The following is an 18,565-nucleotide window of genomic DNA, read 5'->3' on the forward strand; positions in this document are numbered from 1 at the left end:
GGACTGCGTTAACTCCGTGGAAGGTTAGAAAAATATGCATGGTGTTATGGTGAATGGGAGGTGAGCAGTTGGGTTAGCATAAGTTGGGGATCAGGAATTCTGTGTAGGAAGGGAAATGGGAGGCCTCTGCTCGAAGGTCTCGGCGGTGGACAAGTCGCCGAGCGACACCGCGCTTGGCCGGGACCAGATATTCGATCACCAGCCGGTGACCTTGAAGCAGGAGAAGTCATCGTTGTTGGCCGATGAGGCCGCGGCAAAGCGGGCGGAAGATCAGCAGCAGCAGCAGTCTTTCTCCTTCTTCGAGAGCGTAGTGCCCGGCCTTGCTGTTTACAATGGTGCAGATGCAGGACACACCGGGTCCAGGACGCCGCGGTTGGCTCGGACGCTGTCGCAGAAGGCTGGTTTGGGCAAGACAAAGGTGCCGTGCTGTTTATTACTCCCTCCGTTCACAGTTACTTTGCGTTCTAGGTTTAGACAAGTTTGACCAAATATCTACGATATAAAACCTATATTACTAGAATCGTCGCAGTGTATTTTTTTATATTATCATGCGCATTTGGATGTTAATATTTTTTTCCTATATTTTTGGTCAAGCTTGACGTTAACTAAATCTAGAATGATAAGCAAATAAAAATTGAGGGAGTATAATCTAAATTGATGAATTAGGCCGCGACGTACTGTATTCTGTTACGGTTAGCTTCTCAAAGTAATTCTCCGGTCCTTGGTTTGTTAGACTGTACAATTGTAGTGACATGTGGTGCTCCTGTTTTGTTTATATGCAGACACTATGGTTTTCTCCTTGTTCTAGTTGGTGCGTATAGTTTGATTATGATGAACACATTGTAGCATATTCAACTGTATTGAGTTGGGGCTGCTGACTTCAGTTCGTTATATTTATATAGTTCTATGCTTTACTTTGTAGCCTGGATAATTTGTGATCTTTTTGTGGCGTTGATATGCTAAAGCTGTGAATATAGTTCACAACTTCCAAGCAGCCGCATCGATGGGTACATAGCACATACCCCTGTTCTACGAGAGTTAAACAAGATGAACAAGATTCTGTAGTTACTAATTTTAATTAGTCCAAAGCTGAGATACAACTCATATCATCTTATAGAATAAACCGAACAGACAGACGCATCACTTCCAACAAAATGAGCTCATTCTTCCTGGCTGCTCCTATCCCATGCAAGGTTGTTTGGTGCAAGCAAAAAAAAAAAAAAATCCTTAAGTTTTGGGCTTCTCGGACTTACAAAGCAATCACAATTATGATATGATAATTACTATGTACCTGTAATAGCACATTTTGGGAGCTTTTCCTAATATAAGGAGCACTTTGTTTTCTGCATCTAAATGAGATGTACTCTTGTCTTTGCTCTTTTCCAGTGTCCAGACTGTTGATTCTGTGAGAGATGTTATGCTGATTAATGGTTGCTTTATGTTGACTATTGAAACAGGTTTCGGAAATGAGCATGATTTTTGGTAGAGCTAGCACTGCTGGTCTCGGGAAGGCAGTGGAGGTTCTAGACACACTCGGAAGTAGCATGGCAAGTTTAAATGCTAGCAGTGCTTTCGTGTCAAGTTCAGCAAAGGGAAACAAAATATCTATTTTGGCTTTTGAGGTGGCAAATACCGTAGTTAAGGGTTCCAATTTAATGCGTTCTCTGTCCAAGTCTAACATAAAGCATATAAAAGAAGTTGTGCTCCATTCAGAAGGTGTCCAACACCTTATATCCAAAGATATGGATGAACTACTTGAGATTGCAGCTGCTGACAAAAGGTTAATGTTGAATCTACACTGCTTCACACTGCCTCCATTTCAAAATAATTGTCACTAGCCTCACGAGTGCCCTTTTCAAAATATCTGACCATTGAAGTAATCAAGGGTGCAGTTAATGCATTTTCCCACATTTTGTCCTTAATCTAATAGTTTTGAAGTGGTTTACCCATTTCTAAGAATATGATTGTAGCCCATTTTTAGAAGATTGTATGGTCATATCACATTAAATCTATCATATATTTAGAGCTATCTTGGTCTGTGGGTTGATGACAGATATAATGAAAAAGAGGGAGTAGGTTCATAGCATTTAACCTGAACTTTTACTCCAGCAGAAATTTACTCAGAGAGCTGTACCACAACCTTTCCTCTTGTCATTTCTTTAATTGTTTCATTCCAACAGGGAAGAGTTAGAAGTATTCTCAAAGGAGGTTATTCGTTTTGGTAATCGTTGCAAGGATCCTCAGTGGCACAACTTGGACCGCTACTTTGAAAAGTACAGTTTATTTAATGCCCTTGTCTTTGGTAACGGTGATTATGTTAGGGTACTAACTTGTGTCTTTGTTGAATTCTTAGGTTGGCGTCAGAAAGAAGAACTTCCCAGCAATACCTGAAACGAGATGCGGAGGCAGTGATGCAGCAACTGATAATTTGTGTTCAGTATACAGCTGTAAGGATCACGAGAATAGCTTAGCTTGGTTTATAGATTTAGAATGGTTTTTTTTTTCAGTAAGTTATCTGCACTGTATGCTATTTTGGTTGCCTCAATTTTGCACCTAATTTAGCACTGAAGTTAGCTACATGATTAATACACTGTAGCAACCTCTATGGGCCATTCCAGTTGTTAATGCTTTGTTTGAGTGGTTTGTGGCCAAATTTCCTTGGTCGCTTAAATTTTCTACTAAGTTTCACGTTTAGTGCCATTCCAAATGGTCATACAATGTACTTCTGTTTGGAAGTGTAACAATCCCAGATTGTGTGCAGTCAAACATTTTTAGTTTTTACCACAAATTCTCCAGAATTCTATCGCCCACATGATTTCAGTACGAACAGATTCGTTTTGAAAGTAACAATGTATTGTGATCGAAAGTAGAAATCAAGCAGGTATCTTGGAGACCATGTAAATGCCAACATGACCTATACTTATATGGCTTTTGCTAAATGCACATCTTTTTAACCTTTCATACTATTCTAGTTAGTTTTTTTATAAGATGAATTATTCCGCTTATTCATGTCACGTAATTGACTTCGCTTCACTTGTTTACCTTTCCCCCTCAGGAATTATATCATGAATTGCACGCATTGGATAGATTTGAACAAGACTATCGCCGTAAACATCAAGACCATGATGGCTTTGGTTCAACAGGTTTATTTTGTTTGTGATCTGTAAAACCGTATGATTTGTCTGACCTGGTTGCATACTTTTGCGTGTCTTTTGGTGGGGCTCCTCCTGTTTTCCAGCCACTTAAGAAGTACTACTAGATTATAAGTATTCCAACTCTTGTGAATAATCATATATCTATGTTCCTCTGTGTAGTTCTTCTGTTGTCATTTGTTCTCTTAAAAGTAAAAACCTATCCCCACAGTATGCCCTTATTTTTTGCATGGAAGTACCGAATAAAATCTATGGTGCATCTCAAAGATTCGTGGGTAGGATCTATTTCATTAGAAAAAAGTTTGTAAGTAGTTTATGTATAACTTTTTCGAAAAAATCTATAATCTAGAACAACACAAAAATTACAACTTAAGTATGATCCAGTCAATCCAGACCATCCAAACAGGATTGATCCAATGGATGAGAAAATAAGTTGGAGCATTGCACTCTTGATCAATCACACAATAATCATGCTCTTAGTTGTTCAACACTCTCGTAATTTTCACAAAATAATCACCCTTTACATATCCTCGATGTTTCAAATTCTATCATATTCATCACCCTGTCCCATTTGCACGTTGTGCTGTTGCGCAGGGTGCTCCCACTGGTCCCTTCTCTCGGTTACATACTTGCATATGTCAGTACATACATACGATATATATAACTTCTCCTCTAGGTTGTCTATGTCAGTATTTATTCATGCTAATATATACTCGGTAGAATGTGCATTACACCTACACAGGGTGACAGACTGAACTTTTTTTTGATTCATTTGCAGGTGAAAGTCTGCATATACTAAAGCAAGAAGTGAAGAGCCAAAATAAGCACGTTAAAAATTTAAAAAGAAAGTCACTTTGGTCCAAGAACTTGGAAGAGGTCAGTAGTATGTGGTTTTGCTATAAATTTATTACATTAAGAATTCCTGGTTCAGTGAAGGCATTGATTATGTTATAGGTTACTACTAGATGTTTCCATTTTCCAGATTTGAAGAATACTATTGTTCTATTCACAGGTGATTGAAAAGCTTGTAGACGTCGTCCACTTCTTAGATCTGGAGATTTATGATGCCTTTGGTTATGCTGGTATTAGTCCTTATGTCTGCTGTCTTACAAGAGTTCATGTTGTTGCTAGTGCAGTTTGATTATGGTTATTTGTAGAGTCATATGTGCTTGACTGCTTGCCATGATAGACTTGACCCGCATATATTTTATGAATGTATTCTGATGTCTTTGGTTTACATACATCTGTCAGTTTTTTTACTCACATTAATCCCCTAAAAATTCTGGATCATTCTGTTACCTGGATAGATGGCCCTCAGTTTCCTTGTGCCTATCACAGGAACTGAACATTAACACAGCTGTGACTCATTTTAAAATTATTATCAGTCACCAACTCTGCATCGAACACAAAGTCCACACCGAACACAGTTTTTATTGAAGCCAACTAGTTTACCCCCTTTAGTCAAGCGAAGTTAATATATGTCTATTCAAGTCATGCTCTGAACATATGTGCCATGTTGCAGTGCGACTTTGTTTGGATTTATCTGATGTTGAGATTGCAGCTTCAAAAAATGTGGTCTGCACAGCATATACAATGTGATCTGCACAGCATATACAATGCCCATTTTCATTTCTAATACTTACTATGTGGCGTGCAATGTTTTCGTGTGACAAGATGACTTTTTGTGCATGCATGAACACACTTTAATCCTTCAATATGGTAGTCTAAATTGTGAACCTCAATAGGTAATGTATGTGTAGGCTGATTCTTCTCAAAGACTGATCTTATTACGAATCATCATTTATTGTAACAATGATTTAGAATTCCTTCCCATATTAACTGTAGAGAGTGAAGAACCACAAGAACCCGTGAGACACCATAAGAGACTGGGACCAGCAGGCCTTGCGCTGCATTATGCAAATATCATCAATCAGATTGATACACTTGTAAGTTGACACTCTACTGGAGATAGTACTCCGTATTACATAACTATTTTGTGATCGCGGTAATAATCACAGATTCTGACCTATTACCAATACAAATATGTCTGTTTGAAGTCCCCTTGCATTGTCCAAGACTCTTACAAAATGACTCAGCAGGCTACATACGTTATGCAGTCACCCTTTGTTGTGAACTCATGCATCATCTTTGGTTTTAGGCACCAAATTAGCTTTTTATACATTATGAGTTTGAAGTTAATATACTAAAGGGTTATAGGACATTCTACATACCGCGTCATCATATTTTTGAGAACTTTTTATATCTTGAGTTCTTGATCATGTGCCTGAAACAGTGAGGTGATTGCATGAATACCTCAAAGGGTGATTGCATCGCGTATCTTGCCCTATTTATAAGAAGTATGCACAATTGTGCTATCAGATATTAGGTTATTAGCACAGTAACATGTCTGTGTAGAGATACATCCTTCGACTTCAACTACTTTTAAAAAAGGAATTCTTTTGGCAGGTTTCTCGATCAAGTTCGATCTCTCCAAACACTAGGGATAATTTATACCAAGGTTTGCCACCTACCATCAAATCTGCTCTCCGGTCTAGACTACAATCTTTTGAAATAAAAGAAGAGGTATGGTACACTCTAGTCTAATGTTTGCAACTACTATGAGTAGACAGTCATGGACATTGATGCCATATGCCATGCTGTGGAATCGTGAATCATAATTCCTTGCTATGGTGGCTATCTTTTAATACTGAAATATGGTTGTGCTAAATGTATGCAGCTTATGGTTTCCCAAATTAAAGCCGAAATGGAGAAAACTTTGCGATGGCTTGTCCCTATTGCAGATAACACGACTAGGTACTCTATTATCACCTGTGACTTCTTTTTTAATTACAAAAGCTGTCCACATCTGACTGAGAATTTGATTATCTGTTCATATCAGGGCGCACCACGGCTTTGGTTGGGTTGGAGAGTGGGCAAATACAGGGTTAGCTTATGATTACAGTGATTTTGTACAAAACTGACTAAAATAGAGTTTCTGAAGAATGTCAAACCTTCTTAACCTATGCAGGTCTGAACTGAACTGCAAACTATCAGGACAGATGGATTTAACCCGAATTGAGACACTGTATCATGCTGAGAAGGACAAGACTGAAGCACATATCCTTGAGCTTGTTGTGTGGCTTCATCATCTCATCAGTAAATCCAGAGCTGCTAATGGAGATGTAAGGTCGCCTATCAAATCTCCTGTTCGCTCACCAACACAGAGGGGTCACACTATCAGGTTGCAGCAGCCGGACCAAGTGCACAGTTCGCCGATTCTCACACCAGAGGATCAGGATATGCTAAGCTGTGTCAAGTACAGGAAATTTGTCCCTGGGATAAGCAAAAGTCAAGAATTTGATACAAGGTCAAGGCATAACAAACATAGTAGATTGTGCAAGAGCAGTAGTCATTCTCCAGCCAGTGGCAGCAGGAAAGATTTGCTCTCAGTTAGGAGGTTCTCCCTGCTTCCTGTCATAGACTTTGAGATTGATAGGACAAAAGCTTTGGATTTAATTGACAGGCTTGATGATCTCAAAACACAGTGAGGAACCAACCAAAAAGAACCTAGAAATTATGGGGTCATCTTTTATTCTGAAATCCCTGAATGGATGTAAAAAACGGTGTTTACCTACAGAAAGGCCACTCAGAGTCTCAGACTGTGGGGAGAACTAGCAGTATAAAAGCAGTATGCCAATGTGATGGTACCGAGAGTATTGGTATTTGGTGGTAGCCAACATTGTATCACCTATCATGGTCTGAACAGAAAGGGAAATTATTGTGTTAATATATATCTGTTGTTTTAGTTGCTTGTATAAGAATACAAGTTTTGACACAGAAAATCGCAGAGATGAGATCTCTATGTCGTACATATTCATGAGCGGATAATTTCAGTATCAGATGATTCGTGTAATAGTGTAACAGTTTGAATGTAGATGTAAGCCAGAACAAATTTCACTTTAGTACCCATCATTCAGAAAATGTGATGGATCATCTAATTGTGCAAAATCGGAACCAATATTCATTTTTTTCCATGCTTATTATGTAAAATGTTACAAAGATAATAATTAATCCAACTCTCACACGCTTACATAGCCCAGTTCAGGCCTCTAGACAGCCAAGCAACTACATGGGCAATTCTGATGTTTTGTCGACTTTTCCTCTGGTATACATAGCCGCCCTATCCCCAACTGACTCATCATTGCTCGCACAGGTTAGGGTTTATTATGGTGCTACGGAGGACTTCTGAAGTGTGTCGCACAGCGAGTCTGAAGCTCTGATAGTGAGTTGTCTCCATTGTTCATGTTGGGGGTCTCTCCAGGGCCACCCAGCCAAATCTGCCTTTCCGGAAGTCAGACAAGATGCGAAAAGCTGCTTGGGTGGTATCTCCATTGAACAAGTGGACTGAGAGCTTTGTGACAAACCTGCAAATTGTCAACTACGGTATCAGAACAGTGGCTTAACTTCTTAAGTTCTAGTACCATTTCAAAAGAATTGCAGAGGATTGAAGTATACAGTTTGCCGCAGTCGCTGTCTACATCGATCTTGTATCTTTTTCGAAATGCTTCAGAGCCTGTTTCACACAAATCCGTCAGCCACGGTTTTCATTCTCATAGACATACACAGGATAAAAGCATCAATACTTGATGGAATGGAAGGGAAAAATCTTGTTTTCTATTTTGCAAGTAAACGGAATATGCATGATGCACCGTGGTCAAAACATAATATTTCATCATTAGATTGTCGAACCACTCACCCACATCCGGATGTCTTAACAATATCTGCACAAGAATCGCTGCCACATCAGCAAAATCATATGACCTTTCTCCGATATCATCACAGATAGCAAGCTTTAGTGCTGCTGTCTGATCGCTAATTCTCATTGGCAAAATTCCAGGTGAGTCTAACAGCTCTAGATCCTTCCCAAAACGAACCCACCTGTTTGGGATACCAAATGTTAGATTCTGCATAGAGATAACATCACATTATTTCCTACTAAGAGAAACTCAAATATGTCTATACAATAACCTATGCAGCTTGAGTAACTCACTTCAGCTCTCTGGTGACACCTGGTCTAGGTGCTGCTGGACACATTCTTCGTTTTAGCAAGCGATTAACCAAGGAAGATTTGCCAACATTTGGGTATCCAACAATTCCTGCTCGAACCTTCAAAAAAGGTACAACAGAAATAATGGATAAGGTAAGCAAGTCGTCATTGTGTAGTTGATTATTTAAATTGTAAAGGATTACAAAAATTGTTGACTTCAAACAGTCCACTAAGAAAATCTAATGTAACTAAAGATACCATTAGTGCGTTGCCAACAAGTATAAAACTGAAATCATTCAGAGTTCACAACGGTTGCATGCAACCATTACTTCTATGATGTCGTAAGCAAGTTGCACAATGTACCTCTTCTTATGGAAAATTTCCAGAGTATACTAATTTTCATGAATGAAGAAAAAAAATGAAAGGAAATAACAGAGGGCAGCCAACAACAAATCAATGTGATTACCGGACGAGGAAGCAATCCCTTTTCTCTTCTCCTTGTGTTCACAGTAGATGCAGCTGATTTTGCCATTCTACCTAGTTTCATTGTACCCTGACCACGAACGGAGAAGTGAAACATTAGGGCACATACCAGAGTATACATGACCCTTTGGCAACAGAGATTACATAACGGTTATCTTACCATGCCCAGCTGGCCATTTGAGTAAACAACCTTGATACCCTGACTAGAGAAGTAAGTTGCCCATGCATTTCGGTCTTCAGCTGACACCATGTCCTCCCGGTTCATCACTATGATCCTTCTCCGGTTACCTAGCCACAAATCCATCTGATCATTGAAAGCATGTGTTAGCACTATCCAAAGCCACTGCTTCTAGACGTAAATGTTGAGAATGCGCCACCACTATTACCTTAGGATGGGTTGTGGCCAAGGGGATTCTAGCATCCCGGACCTCTATGACAACGTCCATGAGCTTTAGCTGTCCTTTCAGTTCCTTCTCTGTTTTCGCAATATGACCAGGGTACCACTGCAAGGTGCAGATAGAAATGAGAAAATGAACACCATGAACATTAGCTAAGCTATATTATAATCAAGATGTACTACGAAGTTGAGTGTATAGGTATGACTCTTGATTCCATTAAAGCACACCTTATATATACCTGCACCGGACGCAGGCCTCTGGTCCAGTACTGCAAATCAGCATCCAAGGTTTCCCAGAACATGTCTTCGTTGGACTCCTCATCGGCATATCGTGAGAGGCCTAACCTCTCTTTCTCGTACAAACCCAGCAGCGTCTCACCAAGCTAATAATTTTATTCGATTAGCAAAGCAATTCAACATCAGGGTAAAGCGATTTCCCCATTCCAGCTGCAAAAGTTACAGTACTTGCTAGTCCGTATCATCATTTCTAATTCGACTACCTAAATCTCTGCTTGATTATCAGCACGCAGAGAATGCACAAGTCAGGAGCCGCGTACCACGGGAGGTGTCGTCGACGTTGCCCTCGCCATAGTCGCTCGACCATGTTGTCGCCGGAGACGGAGAGAGGGCGCAGCGAGGGAGATGTGTGGATGGACGGCTGGGCGGGAAGGGGTAGCCGGGAGGCGGCGCGTCGGGAGGAGCATTAGGGCGGCGAGGAGAACGCCGGCGAGGTAGGGCAGGGAGGGGTCGACCGGAGCCGAGCTCGGGATGTTGGTGGCTTTGGTGCCCGGTGTGGGCAGCGAGGGGGAGAGATTGTGGATGGTGAGTTGCCTAAACCTTATCTTTCTCGCTTTTCTTTTTTGGACTTTGGAGACCCAATGTATAAATCACATTAATTTGGGACACAGTATATCGAGTAATTATATTTTGAAATAAATCCTTAGTAATTCCATCTTGTCAGATCCGTGCTGCTAAACTCAACACAACGAATTCGAAGACTCATAGAATTTGTGCCGCGTAAAAACATGAGCATTTATTTTGTCCTTTTGAGGGATCACCAATATCTTGTGCAAATGTAAAATGTACATATCATACTCATACACAAGATTAGTCCGTTAAAAGTGTTGTCATCAATTAAATTTATAATAACTTATCCATATATGGAGTATGGTCATAATTTGAACAAGTCATTACTTTCATTTGACCGGAGTAAAATAACAATTATTTAGTTCTTTATAATAAATTATTCATGTATACGCCTAACTTAAAATACTGTTGCTTGACTGAAAAATGTTTTAGTCCTACCAATAATGAGTCCTACTAAAATTATGCTTTCTTATATATATAGCTGTTTTTTTTCTCATATTGCTTAAAGTTAGAGAATTTTCTTTTGGAAATGAATACACGGGCACCATCTGGTGCCGCCACTGCTTCAATGGTGAACATCAACATGTTGATCACATCATCCGTCTGACTCATGTTCGATCTTTCGGTTTCCTATGTTCCGATGCTATGTTTGTATATGCTAGGCTCGTCAAGCAAATCCAATTATTTCCGTGTGTGCAACATGGCTTACACCTGTTATATGTGAACGTAGAGTTTATCACATCCGATCATCACGAGATGCTTCAAAATGACAACCTTTTGGAACGGTGCATACGAGGGAAGAACACTTTACTATCTTGATATTAATGTGTGGGGTCATCTTATAATGCTACCATCGCGATCTAAGCAAAACAAGATGCATAAAAAGATAAACATCACATGCATGAATAATGTGATATGATATGGCTTTTTCTTCTTATGCCTTTGATCTCCATCTTCAAAACACATCACATGCATTGCGCCAAGGTCCATAGCGCGGCTTCATGGTTGTCCATCATCCATAGCAACTATTACAACTACTAACTCATAGTAATGAAATAAAGCTATTACATGGTGATTGACACACAAGTCTTAACAGAATTTAAAAACAAACATTAGGCTCCTGCGGGTTGCCATAATACAATAAGGATCATCGCATACATCAAATATAATCTCAATCACATCACGGCCATATCACATAACATGCTCCTGCAAAAATAAGTTAGATGCCTTTAATTTTGTTTGCATATTTTACGTGGTTTGGGGCTTTCGAGTAAGATCCGATCTACCTACGAACAAGAACCACAACGCTGATACAAGTGTTGTCAAGTGCAGATTGTAAATTGGATCTTAACTATGGTGAGAGAGAGACACCCGCAAAGCCACTTATGCAATACAAGTTGCATGTCAAGCGTGGAACAAGTATCATGTATGCGGACATGTAAGGTTAGCCCGGACCCCTTCATCTCACAATCCCGCAATATGCGAAGTACACGAAAAATAAATGACAAAAAAAGCATCAACGCTCACAAAAACATTGTGTTATACTCGTGCAACAGATTTATGCATAGACACGGCTCATATACCACTGTAGGGGTTCGTAGCATAGAAACAAAAAAAATTTACCGCAAGAACAAACAACAAGCCAAGATCTAACCTATTAGATGGTAGCAACGAGATGGGATAAACATACCATCGAAGATCGTAAGCGTTTAATGAGATGTATCTCGTTGATGATGTAGTCGATCACTTGCCGCTCTCAGGAACGAGTAGAAGACCCCGACGGTGCCGCAATCGGGCAGCACCTCCGCACTCGGTCACACATACAGTGTTGATAAAGACGTCATTCTCCCTATTTCAGCAGGCAGCGGAAGTAGTAGATTCTCATCGGAATCCCGGCAGCATGACAGCGTGGTAGCGGTGATGGTGGAGAAATCCTGCAGGGCTTCGCCATAGCCGTGCAAGAGGGAGGAGGAGGAAGGGGGCGGCTAGGGAGAGGGGAGAGGGGACTTGGGATGCAACTTGTGCTGCCCTTGGAGCTCCCCTTTCCCTCCTTTTATAGGTGGAAAAGGTCCTTGGGTCGACCAAGACCTTCCCCCAAAATTTGAGGGAGTTCCGGTAGGTTTCTGTCAGCCGGAACATACTAGAACTAGGACTCTTTTGCAAAATCTGAATTTTCCTTTGGGGAAACTACTTAATCCTTAAGGAAAATGTGGATGCACCTATTATGGAACCCTCCGGACTTCCTTAGATAGCCCGGGTTGTTCCGGACACATCTGAAACCTTCCATAATATTCCAAACCCTTCCAATCTTTCTAGAACCTTCTAGAAGCTCCAGTCAAAACACCGAACTTATTCCGAACCCCATAAAATGACTTCCTATATATGAATCTTATTCTCCGGACCATTCTTAACCTCCTCGTGATGTCCTGGATCCCATTCGAGACTCTGAACAATATTTGGTCTCCATCTCATATTCCTTATCTACTTAAACAACATCGAATCTTAAGTGTGTCATGATGGGATTCGTAGCATAGAAAACAAAAAATTCCTACCGCAAGAACGAATAACAAGCCAAGATCCAATATAGAAGATGGTAGCAACGAGAAGATCATGAGCCTAACCCTCGAAGATTTCCAAAGCCTACGAGATTAGATCTCGTTGTTGCTGTAGTCGATCACTTGCCGCTTTCAAAAGCGCGTAGAAGATCTTGACGGTGCCACAGTCGGGCAGCACCTCCGTACTCGGTCACACGTTCGGTGTTGATGACGACGTCCTTCTCCCCGTTCCAGCGGGCAGCGGAAGTAGTAGATCCTCCTCGGAATCCCGCCAGCACGACGGCGTGGTGGCGGTGGTGGTGGAGAAATCCTGCAGGGCTTCGCCGTAGCCGTGCTAAGAGGGAGGAGGAGGAAGGGGCGGCTAGGGTTTGGGGAGAGGGGGCAAGGGCTGCGACTTGTGGTGCTCTTGGGGCTCCCCTTGCCCTCCTTTTATAGGTGGAAAAGGTCCTTGGGTCGTCCAAGACCTGCCCCCAAAGTTTGGGAGATTTTCATTAGGTTTCTGTCAGCCGAAACCTACTAGAACAAGGACTCTTTTGCCAAATCCGAATCTGCCTTAGGGAAACTTCTTAACTCTTAAGGAAAACATGGATACACCTATTATGGAACCCTCCGGACTTCCTTAGACAGTCCGGGTCGTTCCAGACACTTCCGGAACCTTCCACAATATTCCGGACTATTCCGGTCCTTCCAAAACCTTCTAGAAGCTCCGGTCAAAACACCGGACTTTTTCCGAACCCCGGAAAATGACTTCCATATATGAATCTTATTCTCCGGACCATTCCGGAACTCCTCGTGATGTCCTGGATCCCATCCGAGACTCCGAACAACATTCGAACTCCATTCCATATTCCATATCTACTTAAAATGACATCAAACCTTAAGTGTGTCACCCTACGGTTCGTGAACTATGCAGACATGGTTGAGACTTCTCTCCGACCAATAACCAATAGCGGGATCTGGAGATCTATAATGGCTCCCACACATTCAACGATAACTTAGTGATCAATTGAACCATTTACATACGATACCGATTCCCTTTGTCACGCGATACTTTACTTGTCCGAGATCGGTATCTCCATACCTTGTTCAACCTCGTTACCGACAAGTACTCTTTACTCGTACCGTGGTATGTCATCTCTTGTGACCAAGTCACTTGCTTGCAACCTAATCAGACGACATTCCACCGAGAGTGCCCAGAGTATATCTATCCGTCATCGGGATGGACAAATCCCACTCTTGATCCATATGCCTCAACTCACACTTTTTGAATACTTAATCCCATCTTTATAACCACCCATTTACGCAGTGGCGTTTGATGTAATCAAAGTACCCTTCCGGTATAAGTGATTTACATGATCTCATGGTCGAAGGACTAGGTAACTATGTATCGAAAGCTTATAGCAAGTTGAACTTAAATGACTTGATCTTATGCTACGCTTATTTGGGTGTGTGTCCATTATATCATTCATCTAATGACATAACCTTGTTATTAATAACATCCAATGTTCATGATCACGAAACCATGATCATCTATTAATCAACAAGCTAGTTATACAAGAGACTTACTAGGGACTCCTTGTTGTTTAATAACACACATGTATCAATGTTTCGGTTAATACAATTATAGCATGGTATGCAAACATTTATCATAAACTCAAAGATACGGTTCGTGAACTATGCAGACATGATCGAGACACTTCTCCGATCAATAACCAATAGCGGGACGTGGAGATCCATAATGGCTCCCACATATTCAATGATGACTTCGTGATCGAAAGAACCATTAACATACGATACTGATTTCCTTTGTCGCGTGATACTTTACTTGTCCGAGGTTCGATCATCGGTATCTCTATACCTAGTTCAACCTCGTTACCGATAAGTAATCTTTACTCGTACCGTGAAATGACATCCCTAGTGACCTAGTCACATGCTTGCAAGCTAATTGGATGATATTCCACCGAGAGGGCCCATAGTATATCTATCTATCATTTGGATGGACAAATCTCACTCTTGATCCATGCGCTTCAACCCATACTTTCCGAATACTTAATTCCACCTTTATAACCACCAATTTCCGAAGTAGCGTTTGATGTCATCAAAGCATCCATCCGGTGTAGGTGATTAACATGATCTCATGGTCGAAGGATTATGTTACTATGTATCTTGAAGCTTGTAGCAAAACAAACTTAATGACTTGATCATATGATATGCTTACTATGGGTGTGTGTCCATCATATCATCTCCTAATGACATGATCTTGTTATTAATAACATCCAATGTTCATGATCAGGAAACTATGATCATCTAATAAACAACAAGCTAGGCTTACTAGGGACTCTTTTATGTTTACAAAACACACAAGTATTAATGTTTTCGGTTAATACAATTATAGCATGGGATGTAAACATTTATCATGAACACTAAGATATAACAATAACCACTTTATTGTTGCCTCTTGGCATATCTCCAACAATGTGCTACTTTGTTTGGTTGCCTCACCTATTTTTCACATGGTGACCTTACCTCTCACTTCCCACCTACCACAATATGCTCCACGGAGTCGTCCTTGAAGTCAGCCACCATGTCGGGGCGCGAAAAGACCACCATGCTGCCATCGCCGAGGATGACCAAGGCTGGTACGCTGCCTATGTGCATGACACCTCTCAATACCACAACTAGCACCACACCGTCATCCACGAATCTGGGCCAAGGCCTATCACGATGGCATGCGAAAATAGTACCATGCCATCGCCACCGACGGTGGTCATGGTGGTTACACTGCATACGTGGAAGACAATGTTACGATGTCGATAGTGGCCACAACGTGGCACAACAAGGTCGATGGAGATGCAAGCTAGACCAACATGGTGCACTTTTATGAGGCTCCTTCTTATTCTAGGGAGAATGATGTCATGGTCTAGATCCTTCATGAACTAGATGATCAAAAGATAAGTAAGATGTTGAACAACACAATGATGAAATGATGGACGGATGAACTAGATGATCAAAAGGGAAAGTATGCAACACGTGACACTAGACTCAATGAACTCACACATGTGCACAATTTATAGTATACTGCGTACATCCATCGGAAAAATTACAACACAAGCATTGTTCGAACAACAAGGTGAATCTACTCTTCAAAGGAAGTTTCAAACGGCATAACATGTGCGATAAAATTGACAAAATTCGGTAAAAACGCTTCAAACATGAACGCGAAATTGAAGGTTTACAACAAGCAAAACTCAAAACCGTTAGTCATAATGGAATCACCTCATCGACACACATATTTTCTATGTACAACTTATTTTGATTCGAAGTATGGTTTTATTGATTAGCAGCAAGTAGGTGAAGAAGATTAAGGAGAGTGAGCGGAAGAAATGCCACGTAAAAGTTGCATTGCTAGAGAGCACGGAAATAGCTAACATGCTCGTCCTGGGGAAATGGTTGACTCTAGCATTCCTCTTTGACCTAGTTGTGGAGTGCTTTGACGCGCGCTAGTCGCAAGGCGGAGGTAGCCCACCCATCAAATCAGCAAGGCACGTGGCCTACCAATCACGCCCTTAGTCCATGATGTATTGTGTAGCTCTGGTTCGTTTTTCCAGGTTCATATATGGTCCGGTAAATGTTTTGACAGTGGACATTCTTGTAGATGCCATATGACATTTATTTGTAGCCAAGCACGAGTGGAGTTCATACTTGCTTAAGTTTGGATACACATATTTTATTTTCGATCGAGCCGTCCAATTCCCTCTCGACGCCGCGACATATGTCTCTGTAGGACGAGAAAAGATACCGGGCTGTCGCGGAAGAATGGAGCCTCGCTGCGCCGGTGACCATCGGTCGTGCGGGTGAGTGGTGGGGAGAGGGCACCGCCATTGGTGGTTCTACATTTTTCTCAACTTTCCTGGAACAACCGAAATGGTTCGTATTGGGACCAAAACCGAAAGTTAGAATAGTGTCGGATTTGGTCCCAATACGAACCATTTTCGGAACCCCGCCCGCTTGGAAGCTTGGCTTTGTTTTCCTGCGAGCCCTTAAGTGTGGTTGCATAGATACTAGTGATTTTTTTTTCAAAATGAAATTTCAGATCTAAGACGATTTCAATAAATATAATTTACACTAAATTTTTATTCTATTTTAGAATTTGTTTTATTATACTACAGTCCAAATAATTATACATATGTCATTACACAGTTAGCATAATTAAACAATAATAAAATTTTACTAATATTAATTGATCGTTCTTTTTATTAAAATATACATTAATTTTTGTACTAAATATATGTATTTTGTCTGAAAATTTTGTTATTGTGCAATGTATAGACGTCGAAAAATTAAATTGTACCCATCCTTATTTTTTTTGCATCTACATTAATGTTTATATAAATATGTTTAATATTTTGGTACTATATATATTGTGTATGTCCTAACAAATATCTTAATAGGAAGATTTCTAGTGCACAATTATGCAAGAAAAATTATATAAACTTTTGGATTATAATTGAACCATTTGCTTGTCTGTTCACCAGTTTTTTTGTGGTCTAATAGCGTGCTAAGTAATAATCATGCTAAGTAATAATCAGACAATGCATGCATTACATATACTATTGAAATTTACTAATCACAAATTATCAGAAAAATATTATGAATTTTCAAAATTTCTCTTACACACGACTTGAATGCTAGGCTCATCAACATGCCTTTGGATTCTTTTTTAAACATAAGACACAAGTGCCTAGCTTTAAATTAATAAAGCCCCAAACTGCCAAGTTTTTGATACAGAGTGCTAACCAGCTTACAACACAACGAAGACCAAAAGCACAAGATGAACACAAAGCACGACTTGTCGATATCGAAGCCTCCTCACGAAGCCACCAAGGAGGAAGCCGCACAGGTTCGAGAAATCCACCTGTTGCCTTGAGGGGTATCATCGTCTACATCACAAGTTGGGAGAGGCTACATCACCAGCCAATTCCAACACCGAAGAGGGTTCCCTTCTATCTCGTCCTGGCTCGAAGGACGTCAAACCGTCGAAAGTTGGATGCGCTCCCCTGAGCTATGGAGGATACACACCCCAGGACAACCTGGTCAAAACCAGTGACACCTCGCGGGAGCTACTGGAATCACCGAAGATGAGCTGCCCCCTAATCAGTTGTCGAAATCTTCCTCCTCGTTGGGGGTGTCCTCTGAAGCGGTACTTAAGAGGTGGTTCAGCCACCGTTCATCATTAGGTGACCATGTCGATGCCTCTCCTTTGGCGTACCACACTTCATATTCGGCCCTCCTTTGTCGCTTTCCCGCCCTTCTCTCTCCTCACCGACTGATGCGTCCAAAACGTATCTACTTTCCAAAACATTTTTGCTATTGCCCTCTATCTTGTGTGTTTGGATACAACTAACGCGGACTAACGCTGTTTTAAGCAGAATTGCTCTGGTGTCTTGTTTTTGTGCAGAAATCCAACTTTCGGGACAAATCCCGGAAAATATAGAAAAACCCATATTTCACCTGAAAACTCCCGGAGCCAGAAGACGAGATGGAGGGGGGGCACAAGGGGACCACACCTGCCCTAGGCGCAGGTCAGGGCTTGGCCGCGCCTAGGGGTGGTCTGGCCGCCTCGGCCACCCCTTCGACCTCTCCTTCGCACTATAAGAAGCCCCTGGACCTAAAAACCGAGGGGGTTCAACGTTTTTTCAGAAAGGGTTCCGCTGCTCCGCCGCCACCAGAAACCCCAATCCGTGGACCAAAAATTCCGTTCTGGCACCCTGCCGGGACGGGGATTTGGAGGAGATCATCGCCATCGCCATCACCGATGCCTCTCCATCAAACCGTACATGTTTCCCCCATCCATGTGTGAGTAATTCCCGACTGTAGGCTGTAGGGGATGGTAGGGATTGGATGAGATTGGTCATGTAATAGCTATAAGATTGTTATGGGCATAGTGCCTAGTATCCGTTGTTATTATTTTTGACATTGTTGCAACTTGCTATGCGTAATGCTTGTCACTTTGGGCCCGAGTGCCATGATCACAGATTTGAACATGTTATTGATTCATGAGGAT

The 18,565-nt window shown here is 41.3% G+C and overlaps 2 protein-coding genes across 2 annotated transcripts; one reads left to right on the forward strand and one right to left on the reverse strand.

The window, feature by feature from the left end:
- The first annotated feature begins 52 nt into the window (after window positions 1-52).
- On the forward strand, window positions 53-6,805 carry LOC124707447 (protein PSK SIMULATOR 1-like). The gene is made up of 12 exons (XM_047239102.1): window positions 53-418; window positions 1,458-1,780; window positions 2,181-2,273; window positions 2,354-2,447; window positions 3,056-3,143; window positions 3,931-4,028; window positions 4,165-4,234; window positions 4,998-5,098; window positions 5,619-5,735; window positions 5,890-5,966; window positions 6,052-6,096; window positions 6,181-6,805. Exons 1-12 carry the CDS (start codon window positions 116-118, stop codon window positions 6,698-6,700), a joined length of 1,929 nt encoding a protein of 642 aa, XP_047095058.1. The 5' UTR covers window positions 53-115; the 3' UTR covers window positions 6,701-6,805.
- A 285-nt stretch (window positions 6,806-7,090) lies between these two features.
- LOC124707448 (DAR GTPase 3, chloroplastic) lies at window positions 7,091-9,863 on the reverse strand. The gene is made up of 9 exons (XM_047239103.1): window positions 9,637-9,863; window positions 9,319-9,462; window positions 9,069-9,185; window positions 8,843-8,986; window positions 8,666-8,752; window positions 8,203-8,318; window positions 7,909-8,090; window positions 7,668-7,725; window positions 7,091-7,576 (listed from the first exon to the last, which is right to left on the reverse strand). Exons 1-9 carry the CDS (start codon window positions 9,781-9,783, stop codon window positions 7,453-7,455), a joined length of 1,119 nt encoding a protein of 372 aa, XP_047095059.1. The 5' UTR covers window positions 9,784-9,863; the 3' UTR covers window positions 7,091-7,452.
- Window positions 9,864-18,565: the final 8,702 nt, after the last annotated feature.

Source organism: Lolium rigidum, chromosome 4 (genome assembly GCF_022539505.1).
Source record: "Lolium rigidum isolate FL_2022 chromosome 4, APGP_CSIRO_Lrig_0.1, whole genome shotgun sequence".
In the NCBI taxonomy this organism is placed as follows: domain Eukaryota; kingdom Viridiplantae; phylum Streptophyta; class Magnoliopsida; order Poales; family Poaceae; genus Lolium; species Lolium rigidum.